Genomic DNA, 18,923 nt, shown 5'->3' on the forward strand with positions numbered 1-18,923 from the left:
ATCAAGTTCTCACTTGGGCTACAAGCTCAAAAGCGATGCTTCTTTTTGTGAATTAAAACGATATGGTTTTCTGTGAAAGAATGGAATTTTTAAAAGAGACTATTTCAAAAATCCTGTTTCCGCCCTCAAATTCACATGGCACACAATGCTGTAATAACATAGCAGTGTCACGTGCAGACTGGTGCTTTGCATATTTACTCAGGAGTAAATCTCACTGTGCTTTAAATATGGCTTTTTCCAAAGTGAATGCCTATAATACTGCAGCCTTCAGTCTGATGCTATCCATATTTACTCAGAAGTAAGCCCCATTCGGTTTCAACTTGTGCCTGATATTGCAGTCTTGCCCACATTATTTGTTTGTTAAAAAATTGGTTTCGTAGGGGATCGTCAGTGGAGCATAGCAAAGCAAAGCTGAAATAGAAAATAACAAGTAAAATTTGGTCACACACATCCTAAATTAAATTAGAATACATAAATTGGAAAGAGCACTTGTTGTGACTGTTTCTTTCCAATATAATTGGAATGCGCATTGCATAACTCCATCACTCTCCTCCCTTAATATATGAAAAGGAATACATTTGACAACCGTGGAATACTAATCCTGTTGCTTCTATTAAACTTGCAAGTCCAGCGTAATTGGCCATTTGTTTGGGTCGAACAAAGCAATCTTAACGGGACTTAATAGCATTTTCTTCCCTTGCCAAAGAAAGAAAAGACAAAAAGATAATAGTGAAGGATATCCTATCAGCTAGTGGATATGCCAGAAGTAATTTGCGGGGGGGGGGGGGGGATTACGACGAAGCTGAACCCTTTTTTTTTGAAAACGTGTCAATACTGGCACTGAGACATTTTTTTCTTCCTTGTGATATTTGTGCATTTTTCTGATAACGTTATTTGAAAGTAAGGTGAGAAACTTGACCTGCACTCCAAATGGATGCTTTTGCTGAACCCCAGGTATAAAATGGGAGGAAACGAACAGGGCTATTTTGAGGGTGTGCCAGCTTCGTGTGCCAGAAATCCCACTCTAACTGACTTGAATGGGCAGGTCCAAGGGCCGCTGGGAGTCCTCATCAGTCACTGCCAATTGGAAATGGTTGTGTCAGGCGTCATTTCTCTCCAGGTCACTTGGATGCAGCCTGTCGCTCCTTTCAAATGATGGAGGGCACACGGCGATTTGCTGGCTGAAAGTGGGATTATGAGCCTTTCGCTTCAGCCCCCCGCACTCCCCAACCCATTTGCTGCTAAGTGTGGCGATTAAGACTGCAGCCTAAATTGTTGCTCTGGCTCATGCACTGGACATGGTCACATCAGTCCACCCTCCTTGGCCACGCTGTGCAAAAGGATTTGCTGTGGTTCTTTTGAAGCAGGTGTTCTCTCCCTTCAAGGACATTGAAGTCTAAATGTGCACAGAGGGGGGAAATATATCTCCTTGAGTTTGCCCCAGTAGAACTCGGAGGCTGTGAATGATCCATGTAATATGAGGATAAAAAGCTTATGGCTTGCTGTCAACACTCTGGGGAGTATAATGTTCACAGTGTTAAGGGGCAGGTGCAGAGTGCTTTCTACTCCCGCATGCTGCAGTGGGAAGTTAATACTGTGCAGCAAAGGGTGCAAACCTTAGGGCACTTAAACAGCGCATTCTGCAACAACGCTACTGAAATCAATGGGCTTGTTCCCGAAGTAATTTTTGCCTCAAAGTCAACTGATTTCAGGACCAAAGGGCTGACTCCCTTGTTAAGTTTCTAGGTACTTGCTCACCAGTTGGTTGGGGAAGAAATTGCCCAGGTTTAAACAACGAAGTGCAACGTTAGGAGAGTGGCTACTCCGTGTGGCCCCAATTCCTGCTCACACATTGGTCTTATGTGTACAATGCCTGAATTATACATGTGAATTACAAAGGGGAATGTGGCGAGTGAAATGGAGATCAATTCTGCCCTTATTCTAAAAAGTACTCTTGCTCAAGCCCTCTTGAAATGAGCAAGAGCTGCACAGGTCCTGCATGTACGTCCAGGAGGATGCACTAGTTGGTGGTCGCTGTGAGAAGTGGCCGGCTGAAGACACGAGACAGACCACTGGCCAGTTCCAGCATGGCTCTTTTTCATATTCACATGTTCTACAATGTCCCAAGCATTGCAAGTCCTCCAGAACATTGCCAGAGTTTCACATGCAAACATGTTTGGTGTTAAATTCTCAGTTTTAAGGGGACTATAGCATCCCTTGAAATTCCTCAGCATTTTTTTGGTCTTTTGCAGCACATCTTCAACATCGTTTTTCTGTTTAAACCTGCACAATTTCTTCCTAGTTATGCAATCCCAACCAGTTGGGGAGCAAGTACGTAGTCTGATAATAGCATGGCGGCATGGAGTTAGAATGCAGCCTGTTGGAAGTTGGCTATCTGATAGCATCATAAAGCCAGTTCAGAGTCCAGGCAATTCTGCCCTTCTTTCAGTAGGCAACCATGGTAGGCAGTTATTCAGCTGCTCCTGTTGAAAAAATGGCTGGAGGCACTTCTAAGAGGTGATTAAAATCTTGGCCAAAAACTGTTCCTTTTCCATATCAGTCCTAAAAGCATTTGCATTCAAGAGTGGTGTACTTGAGGGTTTTCTTGGTAACAAACTGGTGAAGCACATCAGGTTGAGAGGTAGTGATTGACATACTGACGTTTCCATCAAGCATTATGGATGAGCAAAACTTCTGCTCTAAGACTCCCAAGACTCTATGCCATCATCTCTTTTTCTCTAAATACGTAGAAACCCATTTCCTGTTTCATAGTACTATCTGCAGGGGATGTGATCTGCTTCAGTGACATGGCATTGAGGGCAGCACATGTTATACAGTGACCACGTAGAGGCAGGTTTAATCATGCCCTGTACTGGTTGTCAGTGACAAAGAATGTCCCCCTGATTGATGTCGTGAACTAGCCCAAATGAAGGGGCTAGCTGCCAGTGTGACGAATTCAAAGTGGCATCTATTCTGTCGGTTTCTTAGGGCTGTAAGTTATTTCTTTCTTGCTCTTCAGCCTAATATGCAGTCACTATGACTTCAGTCCGTTTGCTACTTCGCTTACAGTTTTTGAGTTTTAAAACCCACAAACAAAAGAGTAAATCCATGGATGAGTAAATCCATGAATGAGTCATTCACCACCACCCATTCCTGGCTATATGCAATATTTTATATCAGAGGTACCAGCCTATGAGGGTGACTGGGGTGGGGCAGTGCCGTGCGTGTGACATTAGGACATTGGCAGGAGCTGGGGGCAGAGCTGAACGTGGCGGCCGTGAAGCTTCAAAGGCTGGCAGCTCCTTCTCCGCCTCCTCCTGGCACCGCCACGGATGACAGGCTGCTTTGACCCTCTTTCCCTTCTGCGGCGAGAGGAGAAGGAGACAACTACTGGAGCCACTCCATGCTTGGCTTTGCCTCAGTGCTTTTTGGAACCCCACACCCAAAATATTTTGGGGCCCCAAAAAGGCTGGGCCCTCAGGAACTAGCACCCTTGTTTTATATATACAGGCCGTAATGGTCTATTTTTTGGATGAAAATGCTCTGTATTTCTTTTTTAAAATGTACGCAGCTAATAGATAATGTTCATTCAAAGTAGCTTCTCTACACTGTGTAAAATAATTGTTTAGAAAGTAGATATCAAAGCTGCTAGAGACTATGCAAAACCTGACAGTATCTATAGGGGATTCTGCCCAGTCAGCAGGGTGTTTTGTACATCGCCCAATAAACATGTATAGTCTGCATGTACATTTTGCATGTTACCCAGCAATGTGCATAATCTGGATTGTGGATTATGGATTATAGTAGCCTGAATACTTGTCACCGATAAATGGCTCTGCTGTTCAGTTTTCACTGATATGGGGTTACTTATGCAGAAGCAACATTTGGTCTTTAGCTGAGCTGTTCAATAATAGATCTTGCCAAAGCCACAGTGGATGTCTGATTGCTCAAGAGACAAGTCTGGAGTATATGATCTCTCTGCTCTTAAAGTTTGTGTTCATCCTTTTGTTGGCTTTAAAGGAGCGCACGCTTTCAGTGCCAGTTCCAGGCTTTGGGTGAAAGGCAGCCTGCCAGCCAAGAATCTTCTCCTTCTGCCTCCAGCCTTCTCAGGTGTCACTTGTACCCTGTGCAAAAGATGGGGGAGGCCCTTAGTCATCCTGCTCCAGCTCTCCAGACAGAACTGGGCTGCATGCATTGCCTGGAGGCGTTTTTCTGTCCTTTGTTTTATAGAATGCTAACGCCACCCCAAAGTTTTTTTGTGGTCTCTTCAAGCAGAGTAGGTCCTTTATATATATATATATATATATATATATATATATATATATATATATATATATATGTTTGAAAAAGAGCACAGTAAAGAGAGGTCTAAAAATATCAAGACGTTTTCATTCATGAAACCTGATCTCTTGGCCTTGATTTGCTCTGCCTTGACATTTAACGTACTGTAATTATTTTTCCAGCAGGTGGGAATCATCCTTATTGAAATAAACTGAGACTAATCCTTACTGCAGCCCCCCCTTTTTTTACTTCCAGGGCTTTTTTATTTTGCTGCTGCCTGTGCCAAGCTTTTCTCATTTTAGAGAAAATGGTACAAACATGCTTTCCAATGACATTGCATACTATGGACGTTGTATCTTGCAAAATGCGTAGAATCTCCAGTGACCTTTCTCTCTCTCTCTTTCCCTGTGCTTTGTTTTAGGTTTCATATCTTGGATATTACATTTTGCATCTGAAGATAATGGCATTTCTAAGTCTCCAAGTGCTGATTGGGCTGTTTATTTTCTTTTGCACTGTAAACGGATCTTCGCTGCCGCAGGCCAGGGTGTTCTTAACATTCAATGGTAAGAAAGCAGATAAACATTCCTAGGCAAATGTTATTGTAGAACATTGTCTTCGTTCCTTTTACGCCAGTAACTAAGCAAGAAAGGAAATTATGGCTTCATCTTCCTAACTTGCCTTGCTTGATCTGCTTAGTTTAATGTTCTGCCTTAGGTCTGATCTTACCAACATTTATAAAGCATGCTTGGTTATTTAGGTTAAAGGGTGGCATGTTCTTTGACTTTGAAAAGTTTAAAGGTACTTTAGCACAAATGTAATCCTGAGTATTCACTGGATCCTTTTATTTTTTGAAATGGGAATGCCTTCAGGAGGATATACATAGAGGCATTTCAAGCGGCTGGTAGAGCTGCCTCTGAGATGATAAAACCTCTGCATGAGTAGCACATCCCTAATAGAAAATATTTGCAAACTTGGCAAACATCATTAACTGTGTGTTTCACTGAAGGCACATATGCAAGGAAGCCGCAGTTGGCAGTGGCTTCCCAAGAATATAAATGGGAGCTGGGCCCCCAGATGTTGTTGGACTCCAATTCCCATCATCCTCCATCTTCAGCCATGCTGGCTGGGGTAGATGGGAGTCCAACAGCATCTGAAGGGCCCCATGTTGACCACCCCTTGTCTACATGTTATGTTAAGTATGACTTCCGCACACCATGTTGCTGATGTGCCACTTAAAACCCGCTGGCCTGATATCACAAGTCTGGAGTGTGTGGGCAGGAGAAGAGGGTCACCTGCACATTTTGTTTTTATTTCATAACATTTATACACTGTTTGATTGTAAAAAGCAACAACAACAACCTCCAAGTGGATTACAAAAAGGTAAAATGATAAAATCAAGAAAAAAATGTACAACTATACTTAAAAACACACCAAAGTTAAAATACTAAAAGAGATTAAAATCACCTCAACTGTCTAAGCATCTGGGTATTTGCTCCTGTATCAGCTGAGGTGAGAGTTTCCCTCATATATTTAATAATAAATATGATTAATATTTATTAAATTTGTATACTGCCATACATCTGAAGATCCCAGGGAGGTTCAAAACAATTTTTTTGCTGCTCCCTCTCCTGTGCTCAGAGAAAAATATTTTTCTCCATGTTAGAAAGGGTTTTTCATGCTGTTGTCATCACCCCCCGGGTCTCCTTGTTCATGCTGTTCCTTGGTCCATTTATGTGGTCTTTTGTTCCTGAAAGCCTAGAAGGGACGCAGTGACAAATGCAGAATTCAAAACAGCTGTTGACTGCCCTTATTTTGCAGGATTTTTAAAAGAAATATGTATACAACATGTGGTTTGCATGCTTTGAGAAATGAAAAATGAAGCTATCTGTGTACAAAACCCAGCACATTTTTGAAGTGGCAACTTTTATGACTGCAAAATGTTAAATGTGAAAGATCCTGAACTGTCAGAAAGGAATGTGTCTTTACCTTGAACCAAGTGGGAGTGTTAGGTTTGAATGTTAATATCCCCATCCACTTGTGAGAGCAGTGAAGAGCTCTTTCTGGGACCAGTGAACCATGGATGTCTGAGGTAGATGGACCACTGGTCCCATTTGATCTAAAGCAGGTCCTTATGTCCATGGATTCACTTGACTTTGAAGCTAAATCAGGTGTATTTGGGAGCAAGTATACTGGTATGATCAAAGCGTGCTGAATGCATGTTAATATTGGTGGGCAGCCAGGGTCATCCTGACCCAGGTGTCCATGTGGAGTCGGGAAACATGTATATGAAAGTTTCCTATCAACATTGTGTTGGGCATGGATGCAAACTGAATCTTTCATCATCTTTGAGCCTGGGTTGCTGCGCATTCTGGATAGACTCCAAACGCTGCTGTTGATTTTTGTCACTTACCCACTTATAGAGCAAAACTGCATAATTAGTGTCTAGCTGTGTGTTAACCATTGAAGCATTCTCTTTAGAAGGTCTCAAATAGCATGTTGGCTGTGTGCCAATAGACTGATGATCCCATGTGTCATTTGAGTAGTCAATTGTCTGTATTTCTGCAAAAAAAAAAAAAAAAGGGTGGGTGTGTGGTGTCTCTCGACTTTCTTGCCAACGCCTGCATTTCAGGGTGAATAAAACGTAAGGCTAGCAAATATGCTTTCTGCTTGGATTTCTGTTTTACATGTGTATCTTCTGGGGCATGTAAGGAATTACCAGCGATCACAAAATTCAGGCGAATTTTAAAAGCACAAGCTGCCAAGCGCATGTAGCAGCAGCCCATACAATCCAAACCACTTGTTAAGTGGAATGAATGTGTGAGTCATTCAGCTTGGAAAGAAAAGAAAATCCAGAGGTAATAAACGGAACAGAAAGAAACACCAGAGGAATAAATGGGATCAGGCTTTCTGTCAGTCAATCCATTCAGGTTCTCTGCCACCCCCATTCCATTTTAATTACTGGCTGTTTGCTCCCCTGTTGCTACAGTCATCCAAGTGTCTAGAAGGTTGCTCTTGTGCTTCATTATTCTCTGCTTAAAATTGCCACCCCAGCTGACTTGTATGCTGATAGCAAAATCTAGATGAAACCCAGGAATGCATATTTATCTTTTCCTTTCATTCCTTTTGTTGTGTACACATTAGTGTTTACTCCGGCTGCCGTGTGCTCCCACTGTTGGTGTTTGAAGCTAAGTGCAAATGACGTTAGCCCCCGTCCGTAGGTATCCTGTAGTTTCTTGAGAAATACTTCTGAATGATGTGCTTACCCTCAAAGCAGCTTCCATCAGGTTAAAAAAATGTAAGCTGCAGTGAAGCTGAGGTGTGTCCATTTGAAACAACCGTTGCACATGTGCAGAGGACAGCTTCATTGAATAGGAGTTTACAGCGGTTGCAGGTGTAGGGAAACCAATGAGGTAATTGAGTGATGGGGTGTACGGCAATGTAAAATGCAGCTTGAAATGTAGTGGAGGGAAAATGACCCTTGTGTGTTTTCATCCGCTAATGCATGCATGCCCTTTATAAAATGCTGCAAATGGCCTTTCTCTTAAAAACAGGGACACAAAACATTTAAGCTGATTTCTAAAGAAAGCTAAGACTGCAATCCTATGCACTTACCTGGACGTAGGTTCCACTTAACATGGTGGGACTTGCTTCTGCATAATCATGTATAGGAATGTGCTGTAGGTAACTGAGACAACGGAAGAGGAAATTACATCACGGAATTTGAAGTTTTGCAATGCACAAGAAAATAAAAGGGAGTTATGTTTGCGCTTCAGGCTGCAACTCTAAATGCCCTTAACCAGAGATTAAGTTGAATGCAAAGGAATTTACTTCTGAGTAAACATGCTTTGGAGGGATGCAGGTGGCGCTGTGGTCTAAACCACAGAGCCTAGGGCTTGCCAATAAGGTCAGCAGTTCGAATCCCAACAACAGGGTGAGCTCCCATCGTTCGGTCCCAGCTCCTGCCCACCTAACAGTTCAAAAGCACGTAAAAATGTGCAAGTACATAAATAGGTACCGCTCCAGCGGGAAGGTAAATGACGTTTCCATGCGCTGCTGGCCACATGACCCGGAAGCGATCTGCGGACAAACGCCGGCTCCCTCGGCCTATAGAGCGAGATGAGTGCCGCAACCCCAGAGTCGTCCGTGACTGGACCTGATGGTCAGGGGTACCTTCACCTTTTAAAAACATGCTTAGAGGGGTGCTGTAATGCTTGCAAGGCCTCCCTGGGAAGCTGGTTCCAAAATTAGGGTGCAGCCACACAATGCTGTACAATTGACCCTGTTTGGTTTTATTTTCTGCAGGGAACAAGTCCAGAGAAAGGCTTCTTTAACAGTAAAGAGTGGGGAAAGACCCTATGTCTTATGTCCTTAAGTACCACCACAAACCCCTGCTGATCAGGCTGGCAGTGGTAAGCTGGAAGGGCCTATGGTCTGTCTCAGTATACGTAAAGCAGCCTCATATACTCCTATGCTTTCAAACTCAATATTGTTATATAAATTCTGTTCATTACATGCAAACAGCAAGCACAGTTTCAAGGGGCAAAGAGCAAATTTCCCTTCGTTTCCTCCTTTTTTGTTCTGGTCATTGTGCGAAAGGTAGGTTACCTTGAAGGTGTCAAGTCTAGGCACCATGACAGCTTCTTCTCTTACATTTTCCATAACGTTTGAGCTGTGTAGACTCATTGTTGTGATGGCAACGAGAGGGCAGTTCTTGCCAGTGTTCATGGTGTGTCTCTGCTTCAGCCCAAACCCAAGGTGTGTCTGTTTTGCTAGCTAGTTAGCCGAGTTAGTATATTTTTAGCTTGGCAGTTGACTGCCTGGGGTGCTTTACATTGTTCATCGGTCCCGTTTTATCCTTGCAACAATCATGTGAGATTGTGACTACCCAGGATCACCCGCTGAGCTTCATGGCTGAGTGGAGATTTGATTCCAAATTTCCCCTGTCCAACGCTGACACCTCATCCCCATCTGCACACTTAGAAGACATCTGGCAACTGGCGTAGGTGCCCCTGGGAACTATATTTGCATAGTGTATTGCCCTGAACCAGCAAAGTTTTATGTCTTAAGCATATCATGTTTAACAACTCAAGTTAGTAATCTTGTTGGCTCAACAGAAATATCTGGGCAGAGTTCTTTGGTCCATTCTGCTAGATGCACAAGGTACCAGCATTTCCAGATAGGCTTCAGGGGGGGAGGGGGAGAGATTTGGCTGGTCATTGCATATTTAAGCATATCTGTACTGTATCTGTGTACAAGTATAGGGTATCAGTAGAGTGGGGATGCCCAGTTACTAGTGTATCTGTGAAATTCAATTTTGAAAAAGGTTTGGCACACCACAGAGGACTTGGGCTTGTTTATCATGGAAGAAAAATCACAGCCACAAAAATTTGGAACTGTGTATTCGTCATGCAATAACACATTCATATGTAAAGATAGGCTTCCCCAAGTGATCAGAATTTAAAGGAGTGGATGATCAGCTACAAAGGCAGTGTGAATTGATTGTATAGAACACTCTATGATGGTTTGAACTGGTGCAAGCTGCAGTTTGGGCAGATGCAGAGCTGTAATTCAGGGATCACCAGCCCTGTGTCCTGATGCCCTGGAGAAAACCTTGGGACTCCCCACCCAGTCAGTGCAGTATCGCTCCCACCCTGCTGAAACCAACTTTGAGAAAAAGTGTTTTGCTGTAGCCAATAACACTTCTTTCAAGCCTAATTGTGGTGCACAGGTTCAGCACTGGCACTGGCCAAGGGCTCAGGAGCTCAGATGAAGGAGGGTTCAGAGGACCTAGGAGCATAGGAAAATGAAGCGCTGCTTTAACAGGAACATAAATCACCCAGACCAAGTATTTACACCACTTCACCTTGCAAAAAGCCCATGGATCTAGAGGAGAGAAATGCAGAGACATAGGAAAAAACACAGAGAGAAAATGTACAGAAAAGTAGAGAGTACGGAACCACATGCCAGTTTGAGGCATTGTGAGGACACTGATTTTCTGGTTTGACTTGGAGAGGGGTGAAATAACCCTGATTCACCTTGTTATTTGGCCCCAGTACAGAGCTGTTGACATCCTGGTACTTAAGAAATATTGATAATGTAAACACTCTTAGTATAGGTATCCTTCAAAAAAATAATAATAATTCACACGGAGACAAAGAAAAATGGTGAGAAGAATTGAAGAAAAATGAGTTCTATTGAACAGTCTGAATTTCTTTTAACTGTGCCATAAATTGAGGAGAGCTATTAGTGATGTTCAAAGATTTTCCTTGAACATGATCTGAGTTGTGTACATGAAAATGTCAATCCAAGAGCAATTTTCTTTTCCATTTTCACAGAGGAGTATGAGACTTTTTTTAACAGTTAAGGGAGACGCTTTTAACAGTTTTGCGAAAGACTTTCGAAAAGAAACATGTTTGGTGTTCTCTGGAACACAAAGTGGCAGGTGTCTCCTGTAAAATGAAAAATTTAAGTTGCTGTTTTTAAAGTATGTTGTCCAGATGGTAAGAACAGCGTTTATGAGAACAATGTCATATCATGCTGCTCAAATGTACAGTACAATACTTTTCTTTAAGAAACTCTCCTTTTTACTTCCCTTGAGTTTAACTAGTTTATTTTATCAAATTACAAAATCACCTTATTTTAAAATAATCTATCACTCAGTTGAGCTGCCAGTTGCATCGCTAGAATGCGCCACAACATCATCCAAGTGACCGCAGCAAGCATTTCAATTTCAAATATTCTGATTATTTCTACTTTTAGTTAAGTATTCTTATTTATTTACTAGATTTGGGGGGGCAGCTGTCCCCCAACCCCCCTAGCTTCGCCCATGTCTGGAGATTGGCAACACAAGAATTGGCCTTTTCTGTGGTGGCTCCTCATTTGTGGAATGCTCTCCCCAAGGAGGCTTGCCTGTTTCCATCATTATATATCTTTAGATGCCAGGCAAAAATATTCTCCTCCTCCCAGCCCTTTGGCTAATTAAATAATCTTATGGTTTTTAAAACTGGGGGGGGGGTATTGTTTTTGTTTCTGCTATGGTATGTATGTTTGTGCTTTATATTGTAAACCACCCTGTGAACCTTGGATGAAGGGCAGTGTAGAAATTTGATTAAATAAATTAATAAATTGATGGATTAAAAGTTATATGAACCCTGGGTCCTTTGTATATGACTGAACCTGATTGGTTCCTCAACAACACAGGGTAGTCTCAAATGTTCTGCGGACTCAAAAACCATCCTTCCCGTGATCTCGGCTTCGTAGCCTGCATTTCATTTGTGTTTATCCCCAACATCTTGATTTGAGCAGCTTTTTCACCTACTGCTCTCTATCTTTGCTCTCTGTTCTGCACAGGAACTAGTTAACGATTGCCAGGTCAGCTCTAAATATATGAAAGCATTTTTATACAATTATCCTTGTCAAATAAGCAAACAGTGAGACAATCCAACCATTTAAAAATGCTACTGACTCTGAATTGAAACCAAGAGAACTTTAAAGAGCTTGGCTTCAGCTGGATTGTACCTAGCATTTTAAAAAAATCAAAAAATCCAAGCAACCCACTCACTTCATTAAAAGCAATTAAAAATCGGGGAAGGTCACTTGAGCAAAGGAAAGCACTTTTCCCAAGTGTCAACATCTTAAAGAAAGATTTAATATAACCCCCATGGATCATTCTTTATTTCTTTTCTTTTTTTTAATTCACCCTTGAGAGACGTTCTTTTATCTCCCTGAGCAACAGTAATATACCTCTTTCCCAAACAATCCCGCATTGTAATGCTAATGTTGCCCCACAGCTCATAAAGCATTCATTTATTATTTGGGGCACTTTGTGTTGATGACAAGCCAGTAGCCAGTAGCAGCTTTTCTTTGCTGAAAAGGTCAGGGAGACTGTGGTCAAGCTTTTCCCCCCTTTAAAGTTGCTTCCAAAAGAAATCAGAATGCTGAGCTGTGAAGGAAATAAAGGGTTTTTAAAAATGCACATTTCTTTTTGCTTTGATGGCTCGTTGGGAATATTGTAAATTACATAGTCAATTTAAAAGCACATTTAAATCGAGGCATGTTGCTTTATTGAGTAAGCTTTATATTTGGATTGAAATTGTATCTAAATTTTAAGGACGTGTCTTTAAAGTGCATTCAGACAACCATTCTTTGTTACTGTCTGTGCACAGTGTCATGAAGTGTCCATCTTCAGAATTATCTGATTTTCCCCCGGTTAAAATCTTGGTGGCTTTCTGCTGGCTCAAGTGAATCCACATAAACTCTAGCCAGGAGATTTAGTTCTAACCATTTCCCCTCTCGTTTGTCTTTGCTTCTTCTAGAACACTGGACTGTACAAAAATCCATACGCATAGCTCTTTTTTGTCTAAGAAAATCCCCCCCCCCAAATCTGCTCCTTTTCTCGCTGTTTTGTCGCTGTGCTTAGTGTAGCTCTGCTTACCGAATTCAGATAATAATGGGCATGATTAGCCCAAATCAAGTCAGTCCTTTAAAAAAAAAATCCACAATGTTTGCACACTTGCTTGGGATCACCTTGGGTCTGCCTGTACACACTTGCAGGCTAGGATCGCAAGAACAACTTTTCCAGCTCATTTTTCTCATAGCAACGTCACAACCCCCAGAGGTGCAAAAAACCAAAATTTCTCTGCACTTGATGGGGTGTGTGGCATGAAATCAAATGAAGGGTGAGCAGAAATCTGAGACTGCCCCTTGTGCTCAACCTTTTTCGATCCAAGCCGTGACCATCCTGATCCTGCTAGGGTTGCTCATGCGCAGAATGGTGGTAGATGTTCCTGGCTGGGGCTGAAGGGCATCCAACATGGCTGATGGTCCTAAGAGACATTGGGAGTTTTTGTCCAACAACAATTGGAGGTCCCCAGTTCCCCCATATCTGATGTAATGTATGCTGGTTCCAGATTTACAACTACAATCTTGCTGTTGCTCAAGTAGTCACTCCTCAGGGATCTAATTTCTGGCATCATGGATAGGGATTATAAATAAAATAGAAGAACATTTTCAACATTGTTTGGTGCCCACCTCCCCTTGCACCAATACGCCCTTAAGAATTCCTTCTGAAGACCCTTACAGTGAACAGGAGAACCCACTGGACCTGGTTAGATTGCAGCTTTATGTTCCTGAGTACCTATCCTGATATTGTAAGTGAAAGAGTGTGTATGTGTGTGTGTCATTTTTCTCAGGGAAAACTTACGGTTTAGTTCCAGAAAATTTAGAGTTTCCATAGCATTCCTGAGCCTGACCAGAAGACTAATGTGAAGAAAGCCCAATGAAACAAGTACCTTGGTTACTTTTCTGAATTCTTCATTTCCTCCCCCTGTCTGAGGCTCTGGGCCTTGCAGCGAAAAGCCATGCTGACTTGGGTAAATAGTTCTTTCTCTTTCCCTTCTAAAGGAGAAAGGCAAAGGTCAGAGGCGTTCCAAATATCCAAACACTCTGACTACACTGTGAACATTGGTAATAAATGCCTCACAGCAGGATGTGTTCACGGTGACATTCTGGGCACAAAAGTCTACATGTTGGAAGAGCTCAGAGCTTATTTTGACAACTTCCACAGAAGCCGTTGTGTATATCCCAGGGAAAAAACACAGCTCTATGTGACAAATAACACATTCCTGTTGAGCTGGCATTGTAAACCAGTACTGGGGGTGTAAAAATCTGCCAGTGTTGCTTTCTCATTTTTCCAACTTTCAAGTCCAGTTCACCTAGTTCATCAATCTGCATTTTTCTTTACAAAATAAAAAACCCATATGCATTTTTGTGCAGAATTCTAATATATGCATTTTTGAACTAACACAAGCATTTTTGCAAGCAATTTCCCCCAATATAAATTTGTTTGGTACATTATTTTCACTAATGTGCAGGTGGTGTATGTTTTTGGTTGAAGAACTGGATCACAAAATCTGGAAAAGCGCAATTTTTGAGCTATCTCTGTGTTTCAATTCACTTATTGGCTCAGGCAGTGCAGATTAGGTAGTTTCATGTGAAAATGCAAACGGAACTGAAGACCTTCCCCTTCCCTTGCTGATCAGAACATCTTGCAGTAAAGATCAGACCGCAGGCCAAGTACAACTTTGCAGTAGGAGACATCTTTAATGACTTGAAATGCCCAGCCCTGAGAGAGTATTATATTCCCTGCAGAGTGGTTTGAACTGTGTGTTACCTGTAATTACAGAGGGTGCCATAAGTCTGCAAATTGATTACGTTTTCCTATTTTTTGTTGTTGAAAAATACAAGTAAACAATGTAATTTATTATTGCAGGAGTTTTGAAAAAAAAAAGTCTTTCAGAGCAGTCACTTAATTATGATTTTTAACTATGGCATCCTGAACGAATGGTCAAAAGGCATTGCTGTTGGTGTTGTATAAGTGCTCATTCAAATGTCCTCTTGGGGTAAGCAGAAATCTGAGACTGTCTCTTCTATTAACAGAAGAGCCTTTTGCTCATGCAGGTCCCTTTTGGATCCAAGCCATGGTTATACTGATCCAGTTAGGGCTGATCATATGCATAATGGAGGGTAGATTCATGCAATGCAGGGAGGGGGATCTGTGGTCCCTCCATGAATTTCCTATATAAGAATCCCTTGTTCTGCATATCCAACATTATGCACTTGTAGGCTAGGATCCAAAGAGCAGTGCTACTGTGCTTTGCTCCAGGGACCTTTAGCTTGTGTTTCTGAAACAGCGGCTCTCTTTTTCCTCAAATTCTAAGGCAAGCTTCTTTTGAAATGGAAAGGAGTTGGAAGGGGAGTATGACACTTCAGTTTAAAAAAAACTATTAAAAAAACCCTTTAGTTTGTTTCATTTAAATAGAAATACAATGCATCTCACCATACCAGGGAAGACTGTAACCAGGTGATCCCCATACCTGCTTAGTCTGCTGCCCAGGTGCTAACTGTTTATGTTCTTCGTTCTTAGAGTTCCTTATCTTTAGATGGGACTGGACTACCTTTCAAAACAGGAGTTTCATGTGAACATGATTGAAACCACTCAATTAAAAAAAAGTCATCACTGAGAAAGGACTATTGGTCTCATATCACCTTTGTGGGTTTCCCATAAGCATCTCAAAGGCCATTGTGGGAAACCAGATGTTGGACTCGATGGGCCTTTGTTCTGATCCCACGGGGCTCCTTTTATATTCTTAAGTGGCAAGGCATGGATAACTCAGGCTGTGCAGAAGATTGACAGCTGGAAGAACAGCATATAGGAGTTCCATTGGGCCACCTCAAGTAGACTGAGCTGCTAGCATCAAAGGAGAGATGAGTCCTGCACCCCATAGTTGCCTTTGACTGGACTTAACCGTCCAGGGATCCTTTACCTTTACCTTCTTTTCTTTTGCTATTGAGCCATAGGCAAAGGAACAAGATGCATCATTTTCCTAATTTACCTATACCTAATATATCCTACAAAGACTTGCCTTATTTTTTATCATCATACTGCATGCACTATGCTAACATTCAAAACTCTACATTTTCTTTTTTTTTAATGATATTTTATTCAAATTTCAAAAAAGAGTTTACAAAAATAATAAGATAATAAAGAAAGAAAGCAAACAATAAAAAATACAGAGTAGAAAAAAAGAAAATAGAAAAAACAGTAAAATAATGAGTCCATCTTTCAATGTCTTATTTTTCCTTCACTTGTTTCCCTGACCTCCTCTCACCTCACTTTTTTGTATTCCATTTCGAATGGTTAATTCAGCAAATCCTTTCCCTCTTTGTTTTTATCTTAGTTCTTTATCTTAACATATTACAACCTTATAATTTCATCTATTTAATAAATCAATTTTTCATACTCCTTTTTAACATTATTACTAAAACCGCTTCATTTCATTCCAGCATCATTTTAACATTCATTAATTTTGCAATGTTTCTATAAATAGTCCTTAAATTTCTTCCAGTCTTCTTCCACCGACTCCTCTCCCTGGTCTCGGATTCTGCCAGTCATTTCCGCCAATTCCATATAGTCCATCACTTTCATCTGCCATTCTTCCAGAGTGGGTAAATCTTGTGTCTTCCAATACCTTGCAATAAGTATTCTTGCTGCTGTTGTGGCGTACATAAAAAAAGTTCTATCCTTCTTTAACACCAATTGGCCGACCATGCCCAGGAGAAAGGCCTCTGGTTTCTTCAAGAAGGTGTATTTAAATACCTTTTTCATTTCATTATATATCATCTCCCAGAAAGCCTTAATCCTTGGGCACGTCCACCAAAGGTGAAAGAATGTACCTTCATTATCTTTACATTTCCAACATTTATTATCGGGCAAATGGTAGATTTTTGCCAGCTTGACTGGTGTCATGTACCACCTATATATCATTTTCATAATATTCTCTCTTAAGGCATTACATGCCGTAAATTTCATACCTGTGGTCCACAACTGTTCCCAGTCAGCAAACATAATGTTATGTCCAACATCTTGTGCCCATTTAATCATAGCAGATTTAACCGTTTCATCCTGGGTGTTCCATTTCAGCAGCAAGTTATACATTCTTGAAAGTATCTTAGTTTTGGGGTCTAACAGTTCTGTTTCCATTGAGCGGTGGTGTTTGTTTCTTTTTCCTCTCTTTTTGCAGGCAAAAATACTTCTCACTCTTCCCTCCCCTCTCCTGCAATTCAGGGAGGGAGATCTTTTGTCTTGATGTTAGGATTTAAGTCCTTTTGAAGTAATTTTCCAAGTCTTAGTTTAAATATTCTTTGCTTTGATCTGTTTACAAAAAACGGAAGGTGGACTTCCTGTTTACACCTTCCCGTTTTCGGTGCCAAATTAATGCTCTTTCTTCCCTTATTTTCAAATCTTTAAATTCAACCTACTCACGGTAGTTGTTTTGATAGCCGAATTGTCACAGGAAAAAAGTCAGTGCTCTCCGACAACAGCTGTGCGGCTTCACTCCACGGAAGAAGCAATTGACTCTCAGCACCGCGCCGCTCGCCCTGTTTCGCTCCGGAGCCCAGAGCCGGGTTCCTTTGTGAATTGGGGGGGGTGCTGAAGGTGCCCGCTGAGTCCCACGGTCACAGGCTTCACCCGCCTGTGGTTTTTTGAAGGGTCCCCGCTTCGCCGTAGCGGCAAGACCCGATTTCCGCGAAGCTCACTCCCTCCGGGTTAGAGGGAATCCGCCATTGCCGATAGTGCCGACTCCGGAAGTCTCAAAAAACTCTACATTTTCTCCTCTTCAGTGTTTTCTGTGGTCTCTTATTGGAGAAATCATTTCTTTCAGGCTGTGGATTCATTACTTTCATATTCCAGGAGTTTCCAAAAGAATAATGGAAATAAAACCACCTCATCTTTCATGTGGATGAAGTGGTCTTCTTCGGCTCCTTGTCTCTCTCCCCCTGACCCTGAACTTGGCTCTGTGGTGAATGTTCCCTTATTCTTCATATTGTTGAAAAATGTTTGTTATGGCAGCAGCTTTTGCAAGTAGCAGAATAATCTGATAGATGGAGATTCGATTTGGCAGATATTTTCCTTCTTTGAACATCTGCATAAATCTTGCTGCTACTCTGCTTGTGGCCCAGCTGAAATGAGCAAGGGAATGAGATTTGCAAATTTAAATCCAGCATGTTGTTAGGTGGTTTTAACGATGGTTTAACCCTGATGGATTGGTTGGATCAGATTGTCTAGCTATAAAACAATCTATATCTGGTCTTTTTAATGTGGTTAGATCAACACTGGTCTTCTAGGCTTGCAATGGATACACCACATCACAGACCTCTTCAGTGGGGGGAGGGAAGAAACATATGATTTTCATCTTGCTGATGGACCTGATCAGATGCTGCCAGAAACCCAGGCAAAATGTACTTGTAAGGCACAATCCAGAGAACGGTGCATCTAGATCCATAACCCCAGCTGTGCTTTCTACTTAACTTTCTAAACCAACAGCATCCCACACCACATGGCAAACTGATTTTGAAACTTAAGGGACGTTCAAAAGCAGTTTAGGCTGTGCTACAGAGGCTCACTGCTCCCAGCAAAAGTGAAAAGCCCCACTGCAAGTCCTTGGGTCAGCCACTCCTTCAATTTGCCTGCTTACTCTGACAGCTCCAGTCTGGAGTCTTACATTGGAAATAATAATTGGCTCAAGGGTAGGATGAGTAGCTAATCTTTGTTATGGTGAGTAGGAATAAGGAATAATTTTTCCCCATCTGAATTGGGGTATTCTCCATTATTTTGGATGGAAAAATCTGTTAGTTTGGGCTTCTCTTCCTCCCTCATTGTCCAGTCATCACATTCACCCCAATGCTGTATCTGTTTGTCTAATATATGTATTTTTGTAAGCCACTTAACTTATAATGCATGTTTGTGTGCTATTCTCATTAATGTATGCATTTCTGTGTGCATTTCCCTGTTACATACATTTTTTTAATGTTTGGTTCGGAGAACAGCATTGCAAAATTCAGAGATGTGTGAATATTCCAAAAGTGTGAACTACGGGGCAGCTCCAGCTTCTACTCCTCCAATGTACTAAGGTTCTTGCTAGGGTACCAACCCAGAGGGCTCCTCAAAGGAATCATCAGCATTGGGCTTGGGAAGCCTTTCTCCCCAAGGTCCTTGACCTGTGAGGTGTCTGGTTCATCCTCCAAGGACTCTGTGCTTGGCACCAGGTCAGGGCTAGGCATGACGCCACTGTGCCCAGGTA

General features: G+C 41.8%; 1 protein-coding gene across 2 annotated transcripts in view; it reads left to right on the forward strand.

Moving 5' to 3' along the window:
• The window catches only part of SEMA3C (semaphorin 3C), a 126,737-nt gene that overhangs the window by 963 nt on the left and 106,851 nt on the right, over positions 1 to 18,923 (forward strand). For both annotated transcript variants that reach the window (XR_014539392.1, XM_083575137.1), the window contains exon 2: positions 4,703 to 4,844. Coding sequence is in view for 1 of the 2 variants with exons in the window: in XM_083575137.1 (XP_083431263.1) it covers positions 4,742 to 4,844 (103 nt within the window). In the remaining variant the exon portion in view is untranslated. The remainder of the gene's footprint in view (positions 1 to 4,702; positions 4,845 to 18,923) is intronic.

This window comes from Podarcis filfolensis (genome assembly GCF_964270895.1).
Source record: "Podarcis filfolensis genome assembly, chromosome: 10".
NCBI lineage: Eukaryota > Metazoa > Chordata > Lepidosauria > Squamata > Lacertidae > Podarcis > Podarcis filfolensis.